Below are 19,406 nucleotides of genomic sequence, written 5' to 3'. Positions count from 1 at the left end.
CTTGCGCAATAATATCTTGATAAATTCCACCCTTCAGTGCCTGTAGAATAATTGGCCAAATGGATGCTGAAATGATGTTTTTTAATACAAGTGGACAATACTTTAACAATGGGATCTAAGGACCGATGTACATATGATTACAACTGCATATCTCTGTGGCATATATATCATCTATGTGAGATTTGGTTGTTGTTTCTTGTTCTAGTTTGTCCCATATATTGTCTTCCTTTGAAAGTGTGTGAGTACACCCCTGCAGTTAAAATTGGTGACTGATCATATGCGAACATGACATTGGAAAGTAGGCCACTTGTGTGCATCATTAGGAGCTCTTGTAGAATACGTTTGTTGTAGAGAATTATCAGAACATGGCACATCCATTCCACGTAAGTCTAACTGATTACTGCTGAAAGTTTTAATTAATAAGACATTTTAATTCATATTCTGCATCACACACAAATCGAGTAATAAGGGAATAGTGTCCCATACTCCTTATGCTATATGATCCCGATATGTCTGTATGCAGAGTGTTTATTCCAATTTATTTCATCCTAATACTTGAAAATTTTTATATTTAGGTTTAATAATGAGATAAACCTTTACATTGTTGTGTAAATGACATGGTATTTTTCTTCAATTATGTTTCTGGAACTCTGGTATGGTCAGAGGTTTTTGGAATTGAGTTTTTTACTGTGTTATATTGGAGGCAGCAACAAACTGATATTTGGCAGAGGAACCGTCCTGTCTATTACTCCAAGTGAGTGCTAACATTTTTTCACTGGATTTTTTGGAATGTATTGTTTTAGTTGCTTTTGCTAGAAGGAATAAACTTTGTTAGAAAAATGTCAAGACTGAGCAGCTTACCGGGTGTAGATTTTGTACTTATCCCAAGCACCAACTACATTTTTGTTCAACCTTCCAGAATAAGAAATAAGAAAAGTCTTACGTCTGGCCACTTGGTATAAAAACAGATTCTTCTTTATTATTGAAACATCCATGACATCATGATTAAGAGAGGCTAAACACTCGAAACACATAGTTATGTTGTGCCTGATATTTGCAATGTTCTCTATTCTGGGATTTTAATGGCCATTTGAAAAAATAGTATATTCCTTGTAGCTGGTCTTAAGTCTATTTCTATTACTTAGACTTTATTTTGTATGACTGTCATAGAAATATATACTGAACGATATATTAAAAGATAAATATAAAGTATATAATTACACTTTTCTTCTGTCATTTGCTCTGAGATCATTAACATGGATAATCTATTCAACATTGTTAATTGTATCCCCTGTATCTGTAGTGATTCCAAGGCAATGGATTTACTAGTGAATGTGCATATCATCTTTATAGATGGAAGGTTGACCCTCAGAAGGATTAGGTGGGTGTAAGGGGTGTAAAGAACCAAACTCCAACATTTAATATCTAGCTTATCAGAACAGGTCAACTTAAGCCTAAAAGCAAATTTATTTCCTTGTTAATTTCTGTTTTTATCTTCACTCATCAATAATTTGGTAGTTGTGGTGTAATGTAAAGGGCCTGTCACACTAAGCGATATCGTTAGCAATATCGCTGTAATGTCACTGGTTTTGTGAAGCAGCAGCGATATTGCTAGCGATATCGCTATGTCTGATACTTACCTCCGACCGCTCCCCCGCTGGATATCGCTGATCGCGCGAGAACGTCCTGGACCGTTTCTTGTTGTCAGCTTCCTGCTGGGGCTTCCTGCTGTGGAGACGAGCGACGCGTGGACGCGGGTGGGAGGACGTCAGGATCGCCTTGTCTGACAGGTAAGTAGCGACCTCAGACCCCTGCGATGTCGCTGGTGAGATCTGCCTGTGTGGCAACTCACTAGCGACCACTTAGCGATGTACCAGCGATCCTGACCGCGTCATATCGCTGGTCGGGATCGCTGGTGCATCGCTAAGTGTGACAGTACCTTTAGGATGACGACCCAACCTTAGATAAGTTTATCAGCAATCCTCAGTCATGTTGTATCCTGACAGAAAAGGGATAATGGGGTGTTCTTGCTAAGACCTGTTTCACAGTGATAAATCATCAGGCGGCTGGACATTGATATTTGGAGGAGGCACTAAGGTGACAGTAAGACCAAGTAAGTAGTTAAGATATAGCAAAAATTCTGGTGTATGTTGGCATAGGATAACTTTAAAAATCAACTATTTAATATTATTCTACATTATGCACTTTTACTGTTAACACTAGTCGTATTTTTTCACTAAAAATCTCTTAAAATATGAAGGGTATTTTCCATGCTTGCATCTATGTTGTTAAAGGCTTTAGGTTTTTGTGATGTCATTCAATATTGTGATAGATCTGGTGTAACAAATCTCATATTTGGACGAGGAACCAAGCTGTATGTATCACCCGGTAAGTCTTTGTTATCCTTTACACATAATATGCAAGAAGAAAACATACTAGTACTGTACTAAAATATCCTTATATCGAGGTTATTTGGGTCAGGAAACCTTGCAGGCATTCCTGTAGTATATGAAAAAAGGAAAAAGAGATCTTTTCATATTTGAGAGCCCAATAGTGGTTGGAAACGCGTGAATCTGGTGTCTCTCAGACATGGTTTCATGGTTTTAACATTGTTCCTTTTTCAGTTTTTCAGAATAAACCCATTGTTATTGTGGATGGTGCATTTTCGTCTTTCAACCAGCCACCCATACCAAAAGCATGTCATAGTGCAACACATAGTCACATTGGGTCCTAGAAATGGAGAGAAGTAGCAGCAGCTCTCTGCTCTGGCTAATGGATGGGAGCCTGGGCTGGTCCCTTTACTATGACATTTTTGTGCTGGGATAGAGCTTATAGAAAAGGGTTGTGCTGATGTCATAATTTTCATTATTGGATTTACCAAGATCCTATGAGAAACCATACATAGCGTTCATTGCGATTGCTCTGCCATATGTAGCATAATCATATCTTGTTGTATGTATTTTCCATTCAGTACTTGTAGCCTGATTTTTTATTTTTTTTTGCAGAGATTCATTCCCTTGTCTTCCTCTAAAAAAATATGTTTTGTTCTCCATGGGTTTTGGGTCAATTGGTTGGACTTTAACACTAATTTTGTGGATACACTTATATAATTCTTTGTAGGGTAACATCTGTCTTTATGAAATAATGAACCTAAAGGACAGAGTTCATCATTCATTGCACGATTCAATATTTTTTCCCAGCGTTTCTATATTTTCTAGTTAGTTTACATGGAGATGACAATGTAAGGGTTCATTCAGACGTAAGTGATTTTCATATGCAAAAAAGGTCTGGGATTCATCAGAGTTTGGATCAGATTTTCAGCAGTGTTTGTTTATTGTGCGTCACTTTTTACCATCAGAGTTTCATCAGTTTTCACGTATGCAAAAAAACTGTGGGAGGTTTCTCAAACTTCTTTGGATAGCACATGGACAGCATCTGATTTTTTTGACAGACCTAAAGACTTCCATTGGCAAACTTGGTGCTTGACTTGGATAAAAATTGGTTATGACTCTGCATTTTGATGCGGACCTCTCAGTTTGGAAAAATACATGGTTGTATGAAAAACCTCATAGACTATAACAGGTACAAGTTCTATCCATGAAGAACACGGAGAGAACTTGTATACGAAAAGCTACCACCTGAATGAGCTCTAATATAGAGATTATATGCGTTTGTGATAAAATGCATTTGACTGCAAACTCAGGCACGATATATAAGTATACTAGAAAATTATTTTTAGCTAGCAATAAGTCGTTCAAGTTTAATGGCATATTAGTGGCCTGTGCTCTAAGATTTGAATGGAGGGTTCTTTCATTGGTAAGACCCTCAAGGTCACTGTAGTATGAAGACCACTTTACACTTTAAAATGATGTACAGATCTGTAGGTTCTTCTTCATAGAGCAGTGTGTGTCCAGATTTGGTACATGGTTTTTGTTATGGTGCTTTCTACTGTGACAATAATAACGTCAAGTACATATTTGGTTCGGGGACGCAGCTAACTGTGCTGCCAAGTGAGTATCGATTAAGATATAATTTTAGTGAAAAATATTATATTTTTGAATGTAAGTGCTGCATTGTGCATTGGGATGACCCCATGTGAATGATGTAACTAATGTAGTTGATTTAGACTGAAAAGGAATGCAGTTGTGTAGTACGGTAAGTAAGTTGCTGAATTGGGCAGTTTTTGCTCCGAGTAGCCCTATAATGACAATGGTGTCACTCTGGGGTTAGAGGGCTTGGGACAAAAAGCCATTGGATAAGCCAGTTTCACGTGAGAGTATTTTTATTTTTGGCATACAATTGCTAAGGAGAAATAATGACCAAAAGAGAAAAGTATAAAAATGTCGATGTGAGGAGCTACTCACAGAGACTTAGCTGCTTGTATATGGCCCTTCCAACCTAGATTTCTGTGGCTATATTTTTCCATTTAGTCTTATTTAGCTACCAGCATTAATACTAACACTCTGATGACATTTTTTGTAAAGGAGTATAACAATGTGAACTAGTGGGACGGGATTCAAAGTCACCTTTGGAGCGGGAACGAGACTACTTGTCACACCTAGTAAGTTACTTACTGTTACGTGCCATTAATTACTTTATAAGCTTATAATATGGCTCATTGAAATAAAGAGCATATTGGCAGATGATGATAAGGAATACAATCTAAATTTGAAGCATCCTACCATTTTCATGCGCATATGATTCTGTTCCTTAAAAAATTAACGTAGTCTGACAAGTTGGCTCTAAACTACCATGACAGCACAGTAGCCAGGAGCCCAAGTGAGTACAATTTTTGTAAAGTTGTCAGTGCTTGTGGGTATAAAGGTGCAGGATTTGGAAAACAGATATTTGGAGCTGGGACCCAATTGAAAGTCATTCCAAGTAAGTCAACATTAGATATTGTTGGGATAAGTAGTGTGAGACAATTATCTAAGCCACCAATATGAGTATGGGATCATATTCATGAGCAGATATGTTAGAACTTTCATATTGCATTATATTATTCTAACTGACATAAGGTTGATATCACGTAATACATCAATTCCTACAGTTAAATTGCTGCAGTGAATCTTTGCGGAGACAGTATATTAAAGGGGTTGTCCAAGTTTACAACTATGATGACTTTTCCTATGAACCATGGGATAGGTCATCAATATCAGATTCTTGTGAGTCAGAAACCTTGCGCCTGGACTGATCAGCATTATACAGCTCTGGTGATGGCCAGAAATATATTGTTCTGGCTCCATATATTGTGTAAGTTTTGGTCACTTTGTTTTGGTTGTTGCCAGAAATGTGCAGACCATCTCCTATTGACGTGAATAGGTTATCAACATCACAAAGTCACTGTTCCCATGTTATTACTATAAAGACATGAATGAAACATAATATGCTGCTAGGAAAAACTATATTGTGAGCTTTCAGGTATAGAATTGGTCACTTATAATAGTCACTTAACAAATGTCCTCTTTTTATAGGAGTACTAATTGGGCAATTAGTCTAAGTAATTTTTACATACTTTTATCAACCATATGATTTAACTAATTGAAAGATACCTGCTAAAATGTTTCACTCAAATAATGTAGCCTATTCAGTCACTCCACCCATTACTGTACTGATATCCTTCTTTTTTTAATTATTCTGAGATGTGCAAAGATACAGAATTTGTAATATGATTAACCATTGTGTGGTGGAGGAGCTTATAAATTACTCTTTGGGAAGGGAACTGTGCTGACTGTGCAGCCTAGTAAGTATGTGCCAATTCTGAATCTCATGTATGGTGAGTCAGTTAAAGTGTCAGGAACACCGCACTGAACTTGCTCACTGAGCCAGTGCACATGTCCTGAGTAAAGCAAACTGTTCTCAGAGATACCTGTGGAGCGGACAGCAGCCAAGAAGGTGCGTACTTCAGAACAGCAGGACCTGTAGCACGTGACTGCTGGGGGCGTGGCCTAAACCTCACAGAGCTAGGAGCTGTAGGAAAACTCCTAGTAGGGTAACTGCAGGACAAAGTTACCAAGGGGCATAGACAGGGAGGATAGTCAGGACGTAGCCAGTGAGTCATACACAGAGATAGTTGCAAAGTACAAGAGAGGCGAGCAGAGACTAGTCAGATCACAGGCAATGAGTCATACACAGAGTGGGTAGCGCAGTACAGAATCAACAGGCAAACTCACAACGGGGAACAGAACCGGGTCAGAACCATATAAGCAAGCTATAAGACAACGAACAGGCACAGGCACACAGGGGTCAACACACTCGGCCAAAGGCAAAAGTATAACTGACAGGGATTGGAGTTTCTCAGGGGTTTAAGAAGCTCTCCCTGAACCAAAGAGAGGCCACAATCATTAACCCCAGGTGTGCAGGTCAAAGCCTGCACTGGGCTCCAGGCATTAACCCCTGACGTGCAGGTCAAAACCTGCACTGGGATCATGACATAAAGTACACTTCAGTTTTACTTTATGAGTAAGGATTATGGGACGTAAAGAAAGCCCATCTATATTGTAGCATCCCGGAGTACAGTATTTCAATGGCCAATTATTTCTAGAGACTTTCAGTACAACTACAGTTAAAGCATCAATGGTATCTACCCACGTAATTACTTGGCTTGTGATAACAATTGATAGAAAACATCTACTCATTTCCAAAGAAATACAATAAAAGTATTTGTCAGATTCGATTTTCCTCATATTTACCTAATAATCTAAATCAGTTCTATAGCAATAATCCTACATAACAGAAATCCAGCCACTCTGAAACCCCCGATCATTTAATCAACATACAACATGTGTGCCCCAGTATGTACTGGAGTGTTCCCAGATGGTTACTGTAGAGAGGTTAGTGGCTGTGGGATTAATGCCGCCTGGAAACTTGTATTTGGATCAGGCACCCGGGTCAGTGTGCTGCCCAGTAAGTAATACTGTCACCCAAATCAGTCACATTCCAAAACGTTTCATTGTATTTACAATGAAATAGAACTTTTAGCATTGTGTTAGGACACTGGACAAAAATCTGATGCAACTGCTGATGATCCGATAAGGGCAATGTGACTACGATTTTACAATCAATATGTGCTGACGTGCTTAGATTCGTCTTGCATGCAGCTATCATTTCTGAACTTCTGTATGATGTGCATTGCGCCGAATGGCTTTTGTCATTCAATTATTAGAAGTTTATTTAGCCAATTAGTAGAAACCTGTGCAAAATGTTCTCTGACTTGTGAGGAATCTAGAAATTGTAATACAATCTACTTCATTTGTGATGTTATTCTAACAAGCTAATATCATACCATGTACATCACCTGTGAGTGACATATTACCTCTGTCATATATGAATGTACTGCAGTTGAGACGGAAGATTCTATAAACTGCAGTAAAAGCATTCATTAAAAATTGACCAAAAAAGAATTGTTACAAAATTATAAAAATAATCTTCAGTTTTTGTTTAATTTTAGGAACATCCCGCACCATCCCTTCTGTATATCGGCTGGAGGCTGAAAGGCCGAAAGAGGATCTCCCGAGCACGGTTTGTCTGGTCACTGATTTCCCAAAACCAGATACAACATTGACAGTAGATGAGAAGGAGATAAAGCTGAACGAAACATCTGTGCTGGACAAGTCCACCAGTGATGTGTGGAGATACAGCGCCGTCATCTGGGACAATGACAATCCATCCAAGGACCTGTCCTGTAAAATGACATATGATGGAAAAGATGTCCCTCAGGAGAAGAAGATAACAGGTACATTATATCCTAATGCATTTATTTGAATAAATATGGCAAGTTTGCTCTGTGCATATATATATATATATATATATATATATGTAGTGGAAGAAAAACTTATACCATTTCTCTATTATATGGCTCTAATTATTATCTGTAACACCACCACAATATCCAAATTATCTGATAATCCTCTAAATTGAACTTAAACTACATTAGATCTGATAAGAAAATTGAGGGAATGCAGATGTTGAGGCCATAATTTGGACAAAATATTGCAGCAACATTATGGAAATGCAAGTCCATCCTTATTAAAGGGGTTGTGTCATTTAATAATATTATGGCACAGCGGTAGGTGGCCCAATTTCAAGTAAATGCAGCCAGCTAAAGTTTCCTGCACAACTAGTTGACCAGTACCACCCTACAACGCAATATTCTTTAAGGGGGCACAGAGTTATCAGCCCTGTATCCCTATCATTCTAATAATGTGTCAAGGTCTATGATGTCAGTCCCTCGCCCATCATGATGTGATGTTATATCATGCTAATGTGCTATCTGTTTCTAAATAGGGAAAATCCGTTTACGGAGCTACTTGTCTCTTCATATCTTAGCTTAATGTGCGCCACTTATCTTCCAAAATTGCTGTAAAATCTCAACAATTTTATAGCATTTTTAGGACAATCAAGGCAAAAACTCATTGCAAAGGCATTGTGTGAATACGGCCTAAAAAAAAAGTCTATTTCAGATTATTAGATGCACAGTCATATCAGGATTTGTAGAGGGAACGTTGCCACAAACGTATATTGTGCTCGATTGAAACCAGCTGTGTATAAGTCCATCAATCAGTTCTTTTCTACATATTACATTTAATAGGAGCTAAACAGAGGTAGTACCATCCTGAATATCGGAGCCAAGGAAATGAATCACAAGCGCAAATTTTAAATTATTACTTACATTTTCATTAGAAATTTGTCATGTAAATTAATGTTTGCACTTTGACAGCTTTTGTATTTATTATTCAGTCTTTATTCTGATTAGTTCATGCTTTTACTTTTATGAGTTTGTGAATAAATACTATTCTAATGTGATGTTCACTGTCTTTTAGATGATGCTCCTCAGACGTGTGAAACAAGAATGATAAGTGAGAATTTTAAGACAGGTAAAAGCCAGCTAAATAACAAACTGGCCTTGCGAGGACATTCATTATAATAATAATGTGTGCAAACTGTAAAGCGCTGTGGAATATGTTAGCGCTATATAAAAATAAAGATTATTTTTATTATTATTATTAGGCTACTGAGGGCCACATTAAGGTCTTTTTTAATAATGTTACCCTTTTAAATATAGCGATGTTTAATAGAAATCACGCTTTAAACAGAGATCCAAAGCAATGTGACTGAGATGACTAGTCACGAGGCTGCCCCGCTCACATCTCCCTGTCTAGTTCTGCATGATTGACAGGTCTCTTCTTATATGTGTCATTCACAACAAGGGGTTAGAAGCCACTGGGGACCTATCTCCACTGACTAGTCCTCCTAGTCACTCTATTGGGAGACCCCTTTCTAAGCAATTAAGAGTGAAACGTGGGTATTTGTAAAAAGATGCTTGTCTCATAGTGCATGTATTTTGGGCAGCAGCAATCACATGGTAGGAACCTTTTAAACTACAACAGAAGTGGATTGCGGTTTTCCCACACTGTTTGTGCTATTGGCAGTGGCGTAGCTACTGTTTGTGGCGCCTGGGGCGGTCGAAAAATTTGCCGCCCCTTTGGTCGTTGGTAATCCGGAAGCATCCGAAGAGCCCACACTACACTCAAAGATCTAATTTTTAGTCTGCTACTAACTCTGCTGTTATTATTTCTACATTTCTAGACTAGTCTCTACGGCCTGTGTGGCAGAACTGGATGCTGGCACATGCATACCATAACTGCGTCACCGAGTATGGAGCTCTGTGCTCGCTCTGATGGCCCACAACCACGCTCAGGGTAAGCGCATGCACACCAGGGCGTGGACCACTGTGGATGTGCCAGCACTTAGCGCTTCCTCAATCAGTAGACCAGTGGCAGCCTGACAGGACACTCAGAAGGGGAACACCCCAGAGACACCTCACCGCCTCTGGGGTCACTGCTGCTGATGGGACATTTATAGGGATCCAGTCATTTACAAACCGTAGATTTATCCATGATCACCAGTGATCATCATTATCTGGGAGAAAAAGGTCCTCCTGACCTCTATCCTGCACCATCATGTGAGAGGTGCAGATATCAGGAGGAGGGAAGCACTGCGTGGTGCAGCAGGTAAATGGTGGAGGAAAGTCCATCTCTAGGGTTAGCGGTATAGTGCAGTCATGTGACCCACCCGCGGTGCCACAGGGCACGGGAGCGCAGGGATACGCACCTGTCAGGTAGAAGCTTCTCTCGCTAGTCGCTTATTTTGTCTTCTTCTGGGAGACTTTGGACTATTTTTTTATTTACGACCATGCCCACTCAGCTGCTCTGTCCGTGATTGGACTCTGTGTCCCGTCATTCCCTGAGAAGCCCCGCCCCAGCAGTAGGTGACGCCCTCCGACCCCGGGACACACCCAGGTTATCTGTACCGCAGTGTGAGTGAGCAGCATTAACCTCTCCCTTCCCATGGATGGAGAGGTAGTCGTCACCCAGCAGTGTGTTTCTGGCTCACAGGGCCGGGTTGTCGGGTGATGACACAGCAGTAACTGCCGCTTATGCTCGCGTTGTACCTGACCTGTCATGGATGTCATTACAGCTGCTGCACTGTGCCTCCACGGCGCGCTTCTCCCACAGAGGAGAGGAATTGCTGCTGCGAAGCCCCCACACACGTGCCGCCGGGGCGGACTGCCCCACCGCCCCCCCACGCTACGCCATTGGCTATTGGTATAAAAACACAACTGTGTGATATCTAAACTCTATGCTAAATCTGTGCCTCAGATAAGTAAAGTTCTCTCTGGCATGAGGGCAGATATTCTATGGCTATACTAGACTGTTACCCGTTTTGCTCACCCTTGGCATCACTTCTACATTGTTGATTTAACAACACAAAAGCAACATTAAAGATCTGATTTTATCATCATTATTCACTTTTTTCTGATTACAGACAGGAGCTTAAATGGATTATCATTCTTTGTCCTTGGATTGAGGCTTTTAGTCATCAAAGGGTTAATATTTAACTTGATATCCTCAGCAAAACTCTGGTCCATTTAAGGTATGTTATTAAACTATTAGATGTTTGTGACTGTCTTTATGGCAAAAGGTAATAAAGAGAAGCTGTCACCTCATTCATTCTTCTCAAACTGTTCCAGAATTTCAGAGACAATATACTATCTAACCGAGGAACATAGTCGAAGGCAAGACTAGTCCAGTTCTGCTCCTGGCTGGATTCTCCCTGTGCCGATCTAGGTGGTTAACATGTTTCTAGTTGTGGGAGAGTCCTGTCAATCACCTAAAGCAGTGCTTGAAAAAGTCAGCCAGGGGTGGAGCAGGACTAGTCTCGTCTACCACCATAGTTACCAGTCTGATTTCTAAAGTATATTTTCTCTGAAACACAGGAGCATTTTAGAGAAAATGTACTTAGATGCAATCGTGCTGCTAGGCTCTGATATGTGTTGCTGACAGAATTGGCAGTAGGAATCAGATGACAGGTTCCTTTTAAGTGCTCTACTACTGTTTTTTTGACATTATAGTAGCCAGATATGGCACTGTAATGACTGCAAACTAAACTTAAAACTTCAAGTGTCAATACACTCCATAGACATTCACTCAGGATGATAATGGTTCAACAAAAAGTCCCGTTCACTACCGGCTTAATGCACATTTATATTGGGTCTTACCAGAACAAAGGATTTTTCAAAGCAATGTGGGTGAAAGAAGTGAGTTCTTGTCATGTGGACCCGTCCTGTGTGACGCGACCCACAGGCCGGTAACCGAAACAACAAGACACAGCACGTGAAACTGTCCTGTGTTACACGGCCCGCAGGCCAGTAACTAAAACAACAAGACATGGGGAAAGGGGAAACAGTTACAACGGTGGGCCCTGCCATAGGGAATGGGGACGTGGAGACCCCTGCGCTCCCCTGAGTCAGTGTCCCTCAGACTCCTAACGTTCCCTAGGCCGGTTCCTCACCAGGCGCCGATCAGGATACCTGTCACCCTAGCACACCCTACACCTATCCCTTGCTAGGGAGCTGGGTGATGCAGGCACTGGCCCCACCGCTGTACTAATACACACCAGGGAAAAATACAGACAGGGAAACACCACTTAGCTTTGCTCTGTTGCTCTTGCTCCCAGCAACAGAGTCCACCACCAGAATGCATCTTTCCTCCTGAATAGCTGCCACCAAGCTCTGTCAGAGCTGCAAGGAAATCCCCTCTGACTCCTTCCACACCAGGGCTCTGACTGAGCTGCCAGGACCTCTCTCTAGATCCTTCCTCCACCAAGGATGGTTGAAATGAACACTATCACCAATAGTGATTGCAACACCTGACACTCTTTTATAGGTAAGAGCCAGCAATCACACCTGCTATATAATCATGCACTAAACTAAAGGAACAGAGTGCAATGATGCTCACCACCACCGGGGGGCAAACTAGAACAAAAGACACCACTGTGTAATAATCCTAATGGCCACTGGGGGCAAAACCAAAACTTAAGCACAAGCTTAAGGAAAAAAAAAGATTACCTGTGTGACAGTTCTGCTCTGAGGACCCATTGTACCATTACTCCATCACATATGAAGCATTAGATTCATTCACACTACAAAATGTGGCTTTTTGAAATCATAGTTCAACATAATGTTTTATTAATGTTGCTGTCTTATTAAAATCTGTCTTTCTTTCTACAGGACCTCTGACCCACAGGTCCCCAATGCATCAATTTATTCTCTCTCATGTGATACATTCTTCAATGTGAATGATTTTCCTTGGACCCATATTAAACATTTCATTTGTTCATAAAACTTTCAGATGATATAATTCAAGCTTTTGTGATTTTATTTCGGAAAATAAAGCAGGAAAAGAATTCCATGACATACAACAGGAATGCAACATTAACCAGAATATTGTTCTAGCTGTTATTTTTTTTTAAATTTCTATTATTTAAGTCTTTCAAGACTGTGGATGCCCACATTGCACTTGGCTCTTGTAATTTATCGTCAGTTTTCTGTGTTTTTTTTTGGCATGGATTGTATGAGGTTCCTCAAATATCTACCAGTAACTCACTGAAATGAAGGCATTTTAGGGAATAAACTACATAGTGTTTATAGTTTAAAGGGGTCATTAAGGACTTTTTAATATTCTTTACTAAGGGCCCAAAAACTACCAGTCAGGTAGTTGCTAACCTGCCTGTTGTGCCCGGGACAGATCTCTGCTGGCACAGAGCAGTCACAGACCACTCCTGCCAGCGATTCAGTGGCTTCTACTGACATCATGTTGACTGAGCAGCGGCTTCTCTTCTGCTCTGCTCTGTTGAGGAATCGTGACTGCCGACGTCATGCTGATTGACTACTGGTTCCTCACTACTTGTCGGCAGTCGTCAGTCGGCAGTAACGTCCCACTACTTGTCGGCAGTAACGTCCCATTGACAGAGCAGATCGAGAGAACAAGAGCATCTCTGTCTATGTGGAGTAGCTGAATCACCCGTAGAAGCCTTCGGTGACAGCTCTGGTAGAACAGACAGGTAGTTGACTTTGTTGCCACTACCTGCCTGTTAGTTTTTAAGCCCATGGTAAAAAAAAGTCTTGAGCAACCCCAATAAGACTACATATAAAAGTGTCATATTTGAAGAATAAACAAGATAAAACAGACAGCAGTACATCAGAAGAGAGCTGGTAGATTGCAATGATCTATGCACCTGCACCACAGAACCGATTTTCAGCTTCTGGATATTGACAAAGTTTCTATTCAATGACAGCAAGTTGAGATCTGGAGAACTGTGGAAACAAATACTTTACTTATTTCAAAGTTGCATTAAAGGGAATCTGTCACCCTTTTTTTCTGCTTGAGGCTGCCGGCATAGACATTGGGGGCTTATCTCCAGCAGTCTGTAATGCTGTAGATAAGCCTCCAATGTAACCTGAAAGAGAAGAAAAACATGTTATATTATACTCACTGGGGTGGGCGGTCCGGTCCGGTGGGCGTTGCGGTCCGGTTCGACGCCTCCCTTCTTCATGTGATGACGTCCTCTTCTCCCGTCCTGTAATGGCTGTGGCGCAAGCGCACTGCTCTGCCCTGTTGAGGGCAGAGCAGAGTCCAGCAGTGCGCAGGCGTCAGGAGAGGTCCGGCGCCTGCGCCCTGCAGAATTCTACTATGCCCTCAACAGGGCAGAGCAGTGCGCTTGCGCCGCAGCCATTACTGGACAGGAGAAGAGGACGTCATCGCATGAAGAAGGGAGGCGTCGGACCGGACCGCAACGCCCACCGGACCGGACCGCCCACCCCGGTGAGTATAATATAATGTGTTTTCTCTTTCAGGTTACATCGAAGGATTATCTACAGCATTACAGAATGCTGTAGATAAGCCCCCGATGTCTATGCCAGCAGCTGCAAGCCGAAAAAAAGGGTGACAGATTCCCTTTAACACTGCTTATTTTGGCCTCAGTGACCAAACATTTTTTCATACAAGAAAAAGTCAGCTTTCATAATTTTTTGCGTTATTGTTTGTGTATGAGTTCTTGTTATTTGTGGGATGAATTGTATTTGTGACAATGATTTTGGGGTACATATAACTTTTTAACTAACTTGTATTAACTCTTTATGCAGACAAATATATATATATATATATATATATATATATATACCCTATACATATGTATACACAGTATATATATATATATATATATATATATATATATATATATACACAGTATATATATATATTAACTTACCAATCACATCACATACTGCACAAATAAAGTGTTAGCTATTTCTTGTGGGCTGTGAGTCAGTACGATTATGACGATTTCATATATACAGTACCTGGGTGGGGACATAGGGACATACATACCAGGATGGGGATCATAATTACCAGGATGGGGCATATTACTACAGAGTTGTCAGACATTACCTCTATATCAGTGTCAGCGGCAGACATCCCCCCATAACACTGTGTCATGACCACATTTTCTGCTTGAATTTTTTTTTCCTCCTCTAAAACCTAGAGGCATCTTATGGTCAGGTGCGTCTTATAGTCCAAAAATACGGTAATATTATGATTGCAATATGTTAAGATGATGAAAACTTTGATGGTAGTGCTTCTTTAACTACGCTTTTGGGAAGGTGAAATAAACAGTTATTTTGGATATCTTAAACTTTTTTAAACACATTTACCATTCGGTATGATTGACTTGTCAATGTATTCTGTATGTTGAGATGATTATGACAATAGTAAATTTATATATCTTTATCAACTTAAAACACTTTTGCACAATAATTATTTTTATTGCCATTTTCTGAGCCCCATAACTCTTATTTTGTATTTATTTTTCAGTAAAAATAGCTGAGTAGGGACTTGATTTTGTGGGACAACCTATAGCTTTTAGTGGTACCTATGTGGATTACATACAGCTTTTTTTTAACCCTTTTTGGTGAAGTTTTTATTTTTCTTTTTACAGTGCTCATTTTGCGGGATAATTGACATGTCAATTTCCCTATGAAGATGAATATGATTCTGGTGATACCCAATTCATACAATATTTTTTTGTTTTACTACTTTTGCCAAGAAAATAATATAAAAAAATCAGTCGTCATATTTTGAGACGTAATCTTATTTTTCGATCAAAAGAATTGTAGTGTGTCAGCAGTAGTTTTGATTTTATACTAGAGATGAGCAAATAAATTTGTGCAGAATCAAATTCTACTTGAGTTTTTGCAAAGATCCACATTCACCAAAATGCTTTTTTCTGGGTAACTCGTTTTCGCTCTGATTCAGCAAAATGGCGGCCTTGCACCAGGATTTATGTGAGCACATGCATAGAGCGCTCCCCAACATAGAAAACCTGGAAGCCTTGGCCTAACAACCAAAAGCTGGGGATTTCAGCTTTGCCAACACCAATCCACAACGGTTGGTAGTGAGGAGGGGCGGGGCAAGAGAGGTGAGTGCCAAGGTGGGTATAAGGATTTTCATTGCTTCTAATAACAATAATAATAATAATCTTTATTTATATAGCGCCAACATATTCCGCAGCGCTTTACAGTTTAACAGTTTCAAAACACAAGTCATAAGTAACAACTTTAACAATACAATAATTAAAGCAAAATTAGACGACCCTGCTCGTGAGAGCTTAGAATCTACAATGGGGTGGGGGAGATACAAAGTACAGGTATGTATTTACAGTGATGTACTTACAATAATGGTCCAGCCATCTTGAGGGAGTGAGGGATGGATGGAGATAGTGAATGGGCTACTCATGCACACTTACAAATAGAATTGCTTTTCACATACTATGTTTATTATTCTCTATAGTATGGATCAACCGCAGAGCATGATAAAGGACATTAAATTAGTGGAGAATACATTTTCCGCCAATCGAATTTCTTGGGAAAAATTGCGCTAACAGGTGAATTCAAGTTTTTCCTCTTCCGCTTATCTCTTATAGCAGCCATTTTGGAATTCATACGAGTTTTTTGCTCCTTTGGATACAATACATATTTAGTTGCTGAAATTTCAAAAACTGGGTCACTGTGAAGCTTTGACTACTTTTAGAGAGTTGACAGAGATTGCATAAGAAGGCCATACGTTGCAAAATATTTGCGCAACTAATAGTTGTGCAAACATTTTATGACAGCTAAAATAGTTTGACTTCAGTATTCTGGTAAGAATGAATCAGGGACTATTAATCTAAAACATTTTACCTATTTTTCGCCTATATCATATATCACAACTGCATCATTGTATGTGTTTTATTTCCTTCTGTTAAACTTACAGTACAGTAAATTCTGCATGGGGTGGTTACCACCGAGCTGCTGACCTACATCATACGAAACTATCTCAGACATACGGAAAATATTTTTAACTAAGACAAGTCACTTGTTTTTTTGATTGTTGAGATATGTGGTTTTCACTCTGTGACACGCAAAGGGTACAACTATTTATGTGTCACACCTGGGATATATGTAAGAAAGCATTTTATCACTAGTCAAGTTTGCCATCTATAGACGAGTAAAAAACTGCACTGCTAGGAAGAAAACATGGGCTATTATGAGCAAACCCCTCCAAAAAAAGTAATAGCTATCGAATACAGAGCTGTACTTGACAGTTTCAATCATTTTTATTTTAAACTAGTTTCCCAGTGAAAATAAGTTATCATCTTTCTACTTATTAGGTGATAACTGACAGCTTCATGGAAGTCCAAAAACCCTATACAGAATAAAGAGAACGCCAATTAAGCATGTGCACTGCTGCTTCAATTTAACAGGTCTAAAAGTACTCCGTTCTGGTGATTGATGGGGTTCCCAGCTGTCAAAACCCCCCCCACATATCTATAAGTTATCACCTAGACAACCCCTTTAATGCATACAGCACTACACAATATAAAATAAGTTTGCTAAAGTTTACAATGTGTTATTTTTATGGAAGCGAGGCTGGTGCAGCTTTATGAATGCCACAATTTTAAAAATCATATTTGTCCCAATGCATCATTAGAAAATAACAATCAGGTTTTTATTGCATTTTTTTTGCTAAGTTTAATGGTAGAAAATATATTTAGCTAATATGCAGAAAAATCTGAACCTTGAAATATTCCAGTTTTCACACTGATTGCAACAGCATTACCATTGCTGTGTACACGGAGATAGAAAGAGTCAGAACATGATCATTAAAGGGCTATAGCCTATAAGAACATAGGATCTTGTGTCCTGAATGGAGCTGCCCAAGGATTGCAAGCTGATGAGCAGACCTGAAGATAGGACTTGTGATAGACTTCAATTTTGGGAGTCAACGCTCAGAAAGTGTAGGCAGCGGGAGTGCCAGTCTAGAGCTGAAGAGATAGCTTATAGTGAGACATAACTGCTCTAAAGCCTAGTGGAATGCCTTCTCCTTAAAGGGCTTGGCCACTATGTTTTTATTGATGGTCTATCATTAGGATATGCCATGAATATTTGATTGATGTGGGTCATCACTAATCAGATATTGCAGGCGGTGGCTAGAAGTTCTAGGATGCTGCTGGAACACTGTAGCTCTGTCATTTCTATAGTGGCTATGGCCAGGCACTGCAGATACATCCCCTAATCAAATGAATAGCATGTGGATCTGCAGTACATGGCCGTGGCCGCAATAGTTTTGATGGAGCTCCTGTGTTCAAGCACCATTAGGGACTAGTAACAGCTGATCAGCGAGGGTGCTTGGTGGGGGTGCAACACCTATCAAATACTGATGACCTACCCTAAGGATAGTCCATCAATAAAAAATAGTGGCTAAGCTCTTTAAGTCTAGTTAACTTAGTATACAAGTCAGGGTAGCCTACTAAGGTGCAGAGCAGCATCTCTACTAGTAAAATTGGGACAGGCTGCAGCACGAAGTCACATCCAAGTAGTCCACAACAGCTATGAGCACAATCCCACTATGCAGAATTTTTTAGTGTAGCCAACAAATACTTCAGACATTATTCACTTTAATATGAGCTGAACTGCAGCACATGAGAACAGCCACTACACAGTGATCGGAACCATGTTCTAGGTTCATGCACTGCTACATTTGGCCTACAGCAGCGCAGCAAACAGCTAATCCATGAGGGTTCCAGGTGTTGAACTTCAACCATTCTGATGTTGGTGACCAATCCTCCTAAGGATGGGGAGTCTTGAGCCATCTTTTACAAGGTTTTTGTGCCCTAAGAGGACTTACAATATATATAAGTGTTGCCTTAGTAAGGTGGCTTTAATTTATAGGTGTATTTTATTATTTTTAAAATCTTGATATTTTCTGTTTTTCTTAAACCACCTAGCTTGTGAGCATCTGAAGATCTAGTCTATGTTCTACTCCTCGACCACAAAATGATTGTTCCACTGATATCGAAACATGTCAGCAAAGCACTCTGCCCACATACTGGTGGGTTTCCTGTATGCTGTGAACACGGCAGGAAGTCATGTAACTACTTACCAGCATTTGCAGATTTTACTGATCTAATAATGTTTTCGGTTTAGTAATGCCAAGCATAATTCTAACTAACAATAAAATGGCAATCATGTCAAACATAGCAAATAAATATGACCCAAGAAAGTGGCTGTATTCCTTGGATTCTCTATCTGTCTTTGGTGCATGTTATGAAAGAAATTCCTGGTAGGCCATGGCAGAAAAACATCAATGTCTGAGTGCACATATGCATCCATGCACTTTTACTACTGTACAGAGGTATATGTAGCTCAGGAGGAGGTGAATTTTCTTAATAGGCCCCAACCAGGTAACCATGATTAAACTATGGTGGTGCACTCTATTAGCGGGCTTAGGGAAACTTTAGAAGATGACCATGCTGTTACTGAGTCCAACACTGGTATTACCACTATATAGTGACCATATAGTGGTAGATATTGGCCCTGCAGGTAACATTCTTTCTGATGGAGTTGTTCACTTTTCTGTCTTTTCCATCTGGTCAACACTGAAATTAAAACTTCTTTCAGCCATAACTCATCTGTAGCGCTTGCAAAAAGGACACATTTGACTTCTCACATTTCCAGCACCATCCCCATG

The 19,406-nt window shown here is 40.0% G+C and overlaps 1 gene segment (V, D, J or C); it reads left to right on the top strand.

The window, feature by feature from the left end:
• The first annotated feature begins 365 nt into the window (after positions 1-365).
• Positions 366-12,701, top strand: LOC141089206 (T cell receptor alpha chain constant-like). The segment is given in 6 exon segments: positions 366-383; positions 4,728-4,881; positions 7,451-7,735; positions 8,823-8,876; positions 10,828-10,935; positions 12,572-12,701. Coding segments are annotated over 5 exon segments (618 nt in total).
• Positions 12,702-19,406: the final 6,705 nt, after the last annotated feature.

Source organism: Dendrobates tinctorius, unplaced genomic scaffold, assembly GCF_039654945.1.
Source record: "Dendrobates tinctorius isolate UK_male_01 unplaced genomic scaffold, ASM3965494v1 ptg000044l, whole genome shotgun sequence".
Classification (NCBI taxonomy): Eukaryota; Metazoa; Chordata; class Amphibia; order Anura; family Dendrobatidae; genus Dendrobates; species Dendrobates tinctorius.
The sequence above is the reverse complement of the archived record's forward strand: the minus strand, read 5'-3'. Positions and strand labels throughout refer to the sequence as shown.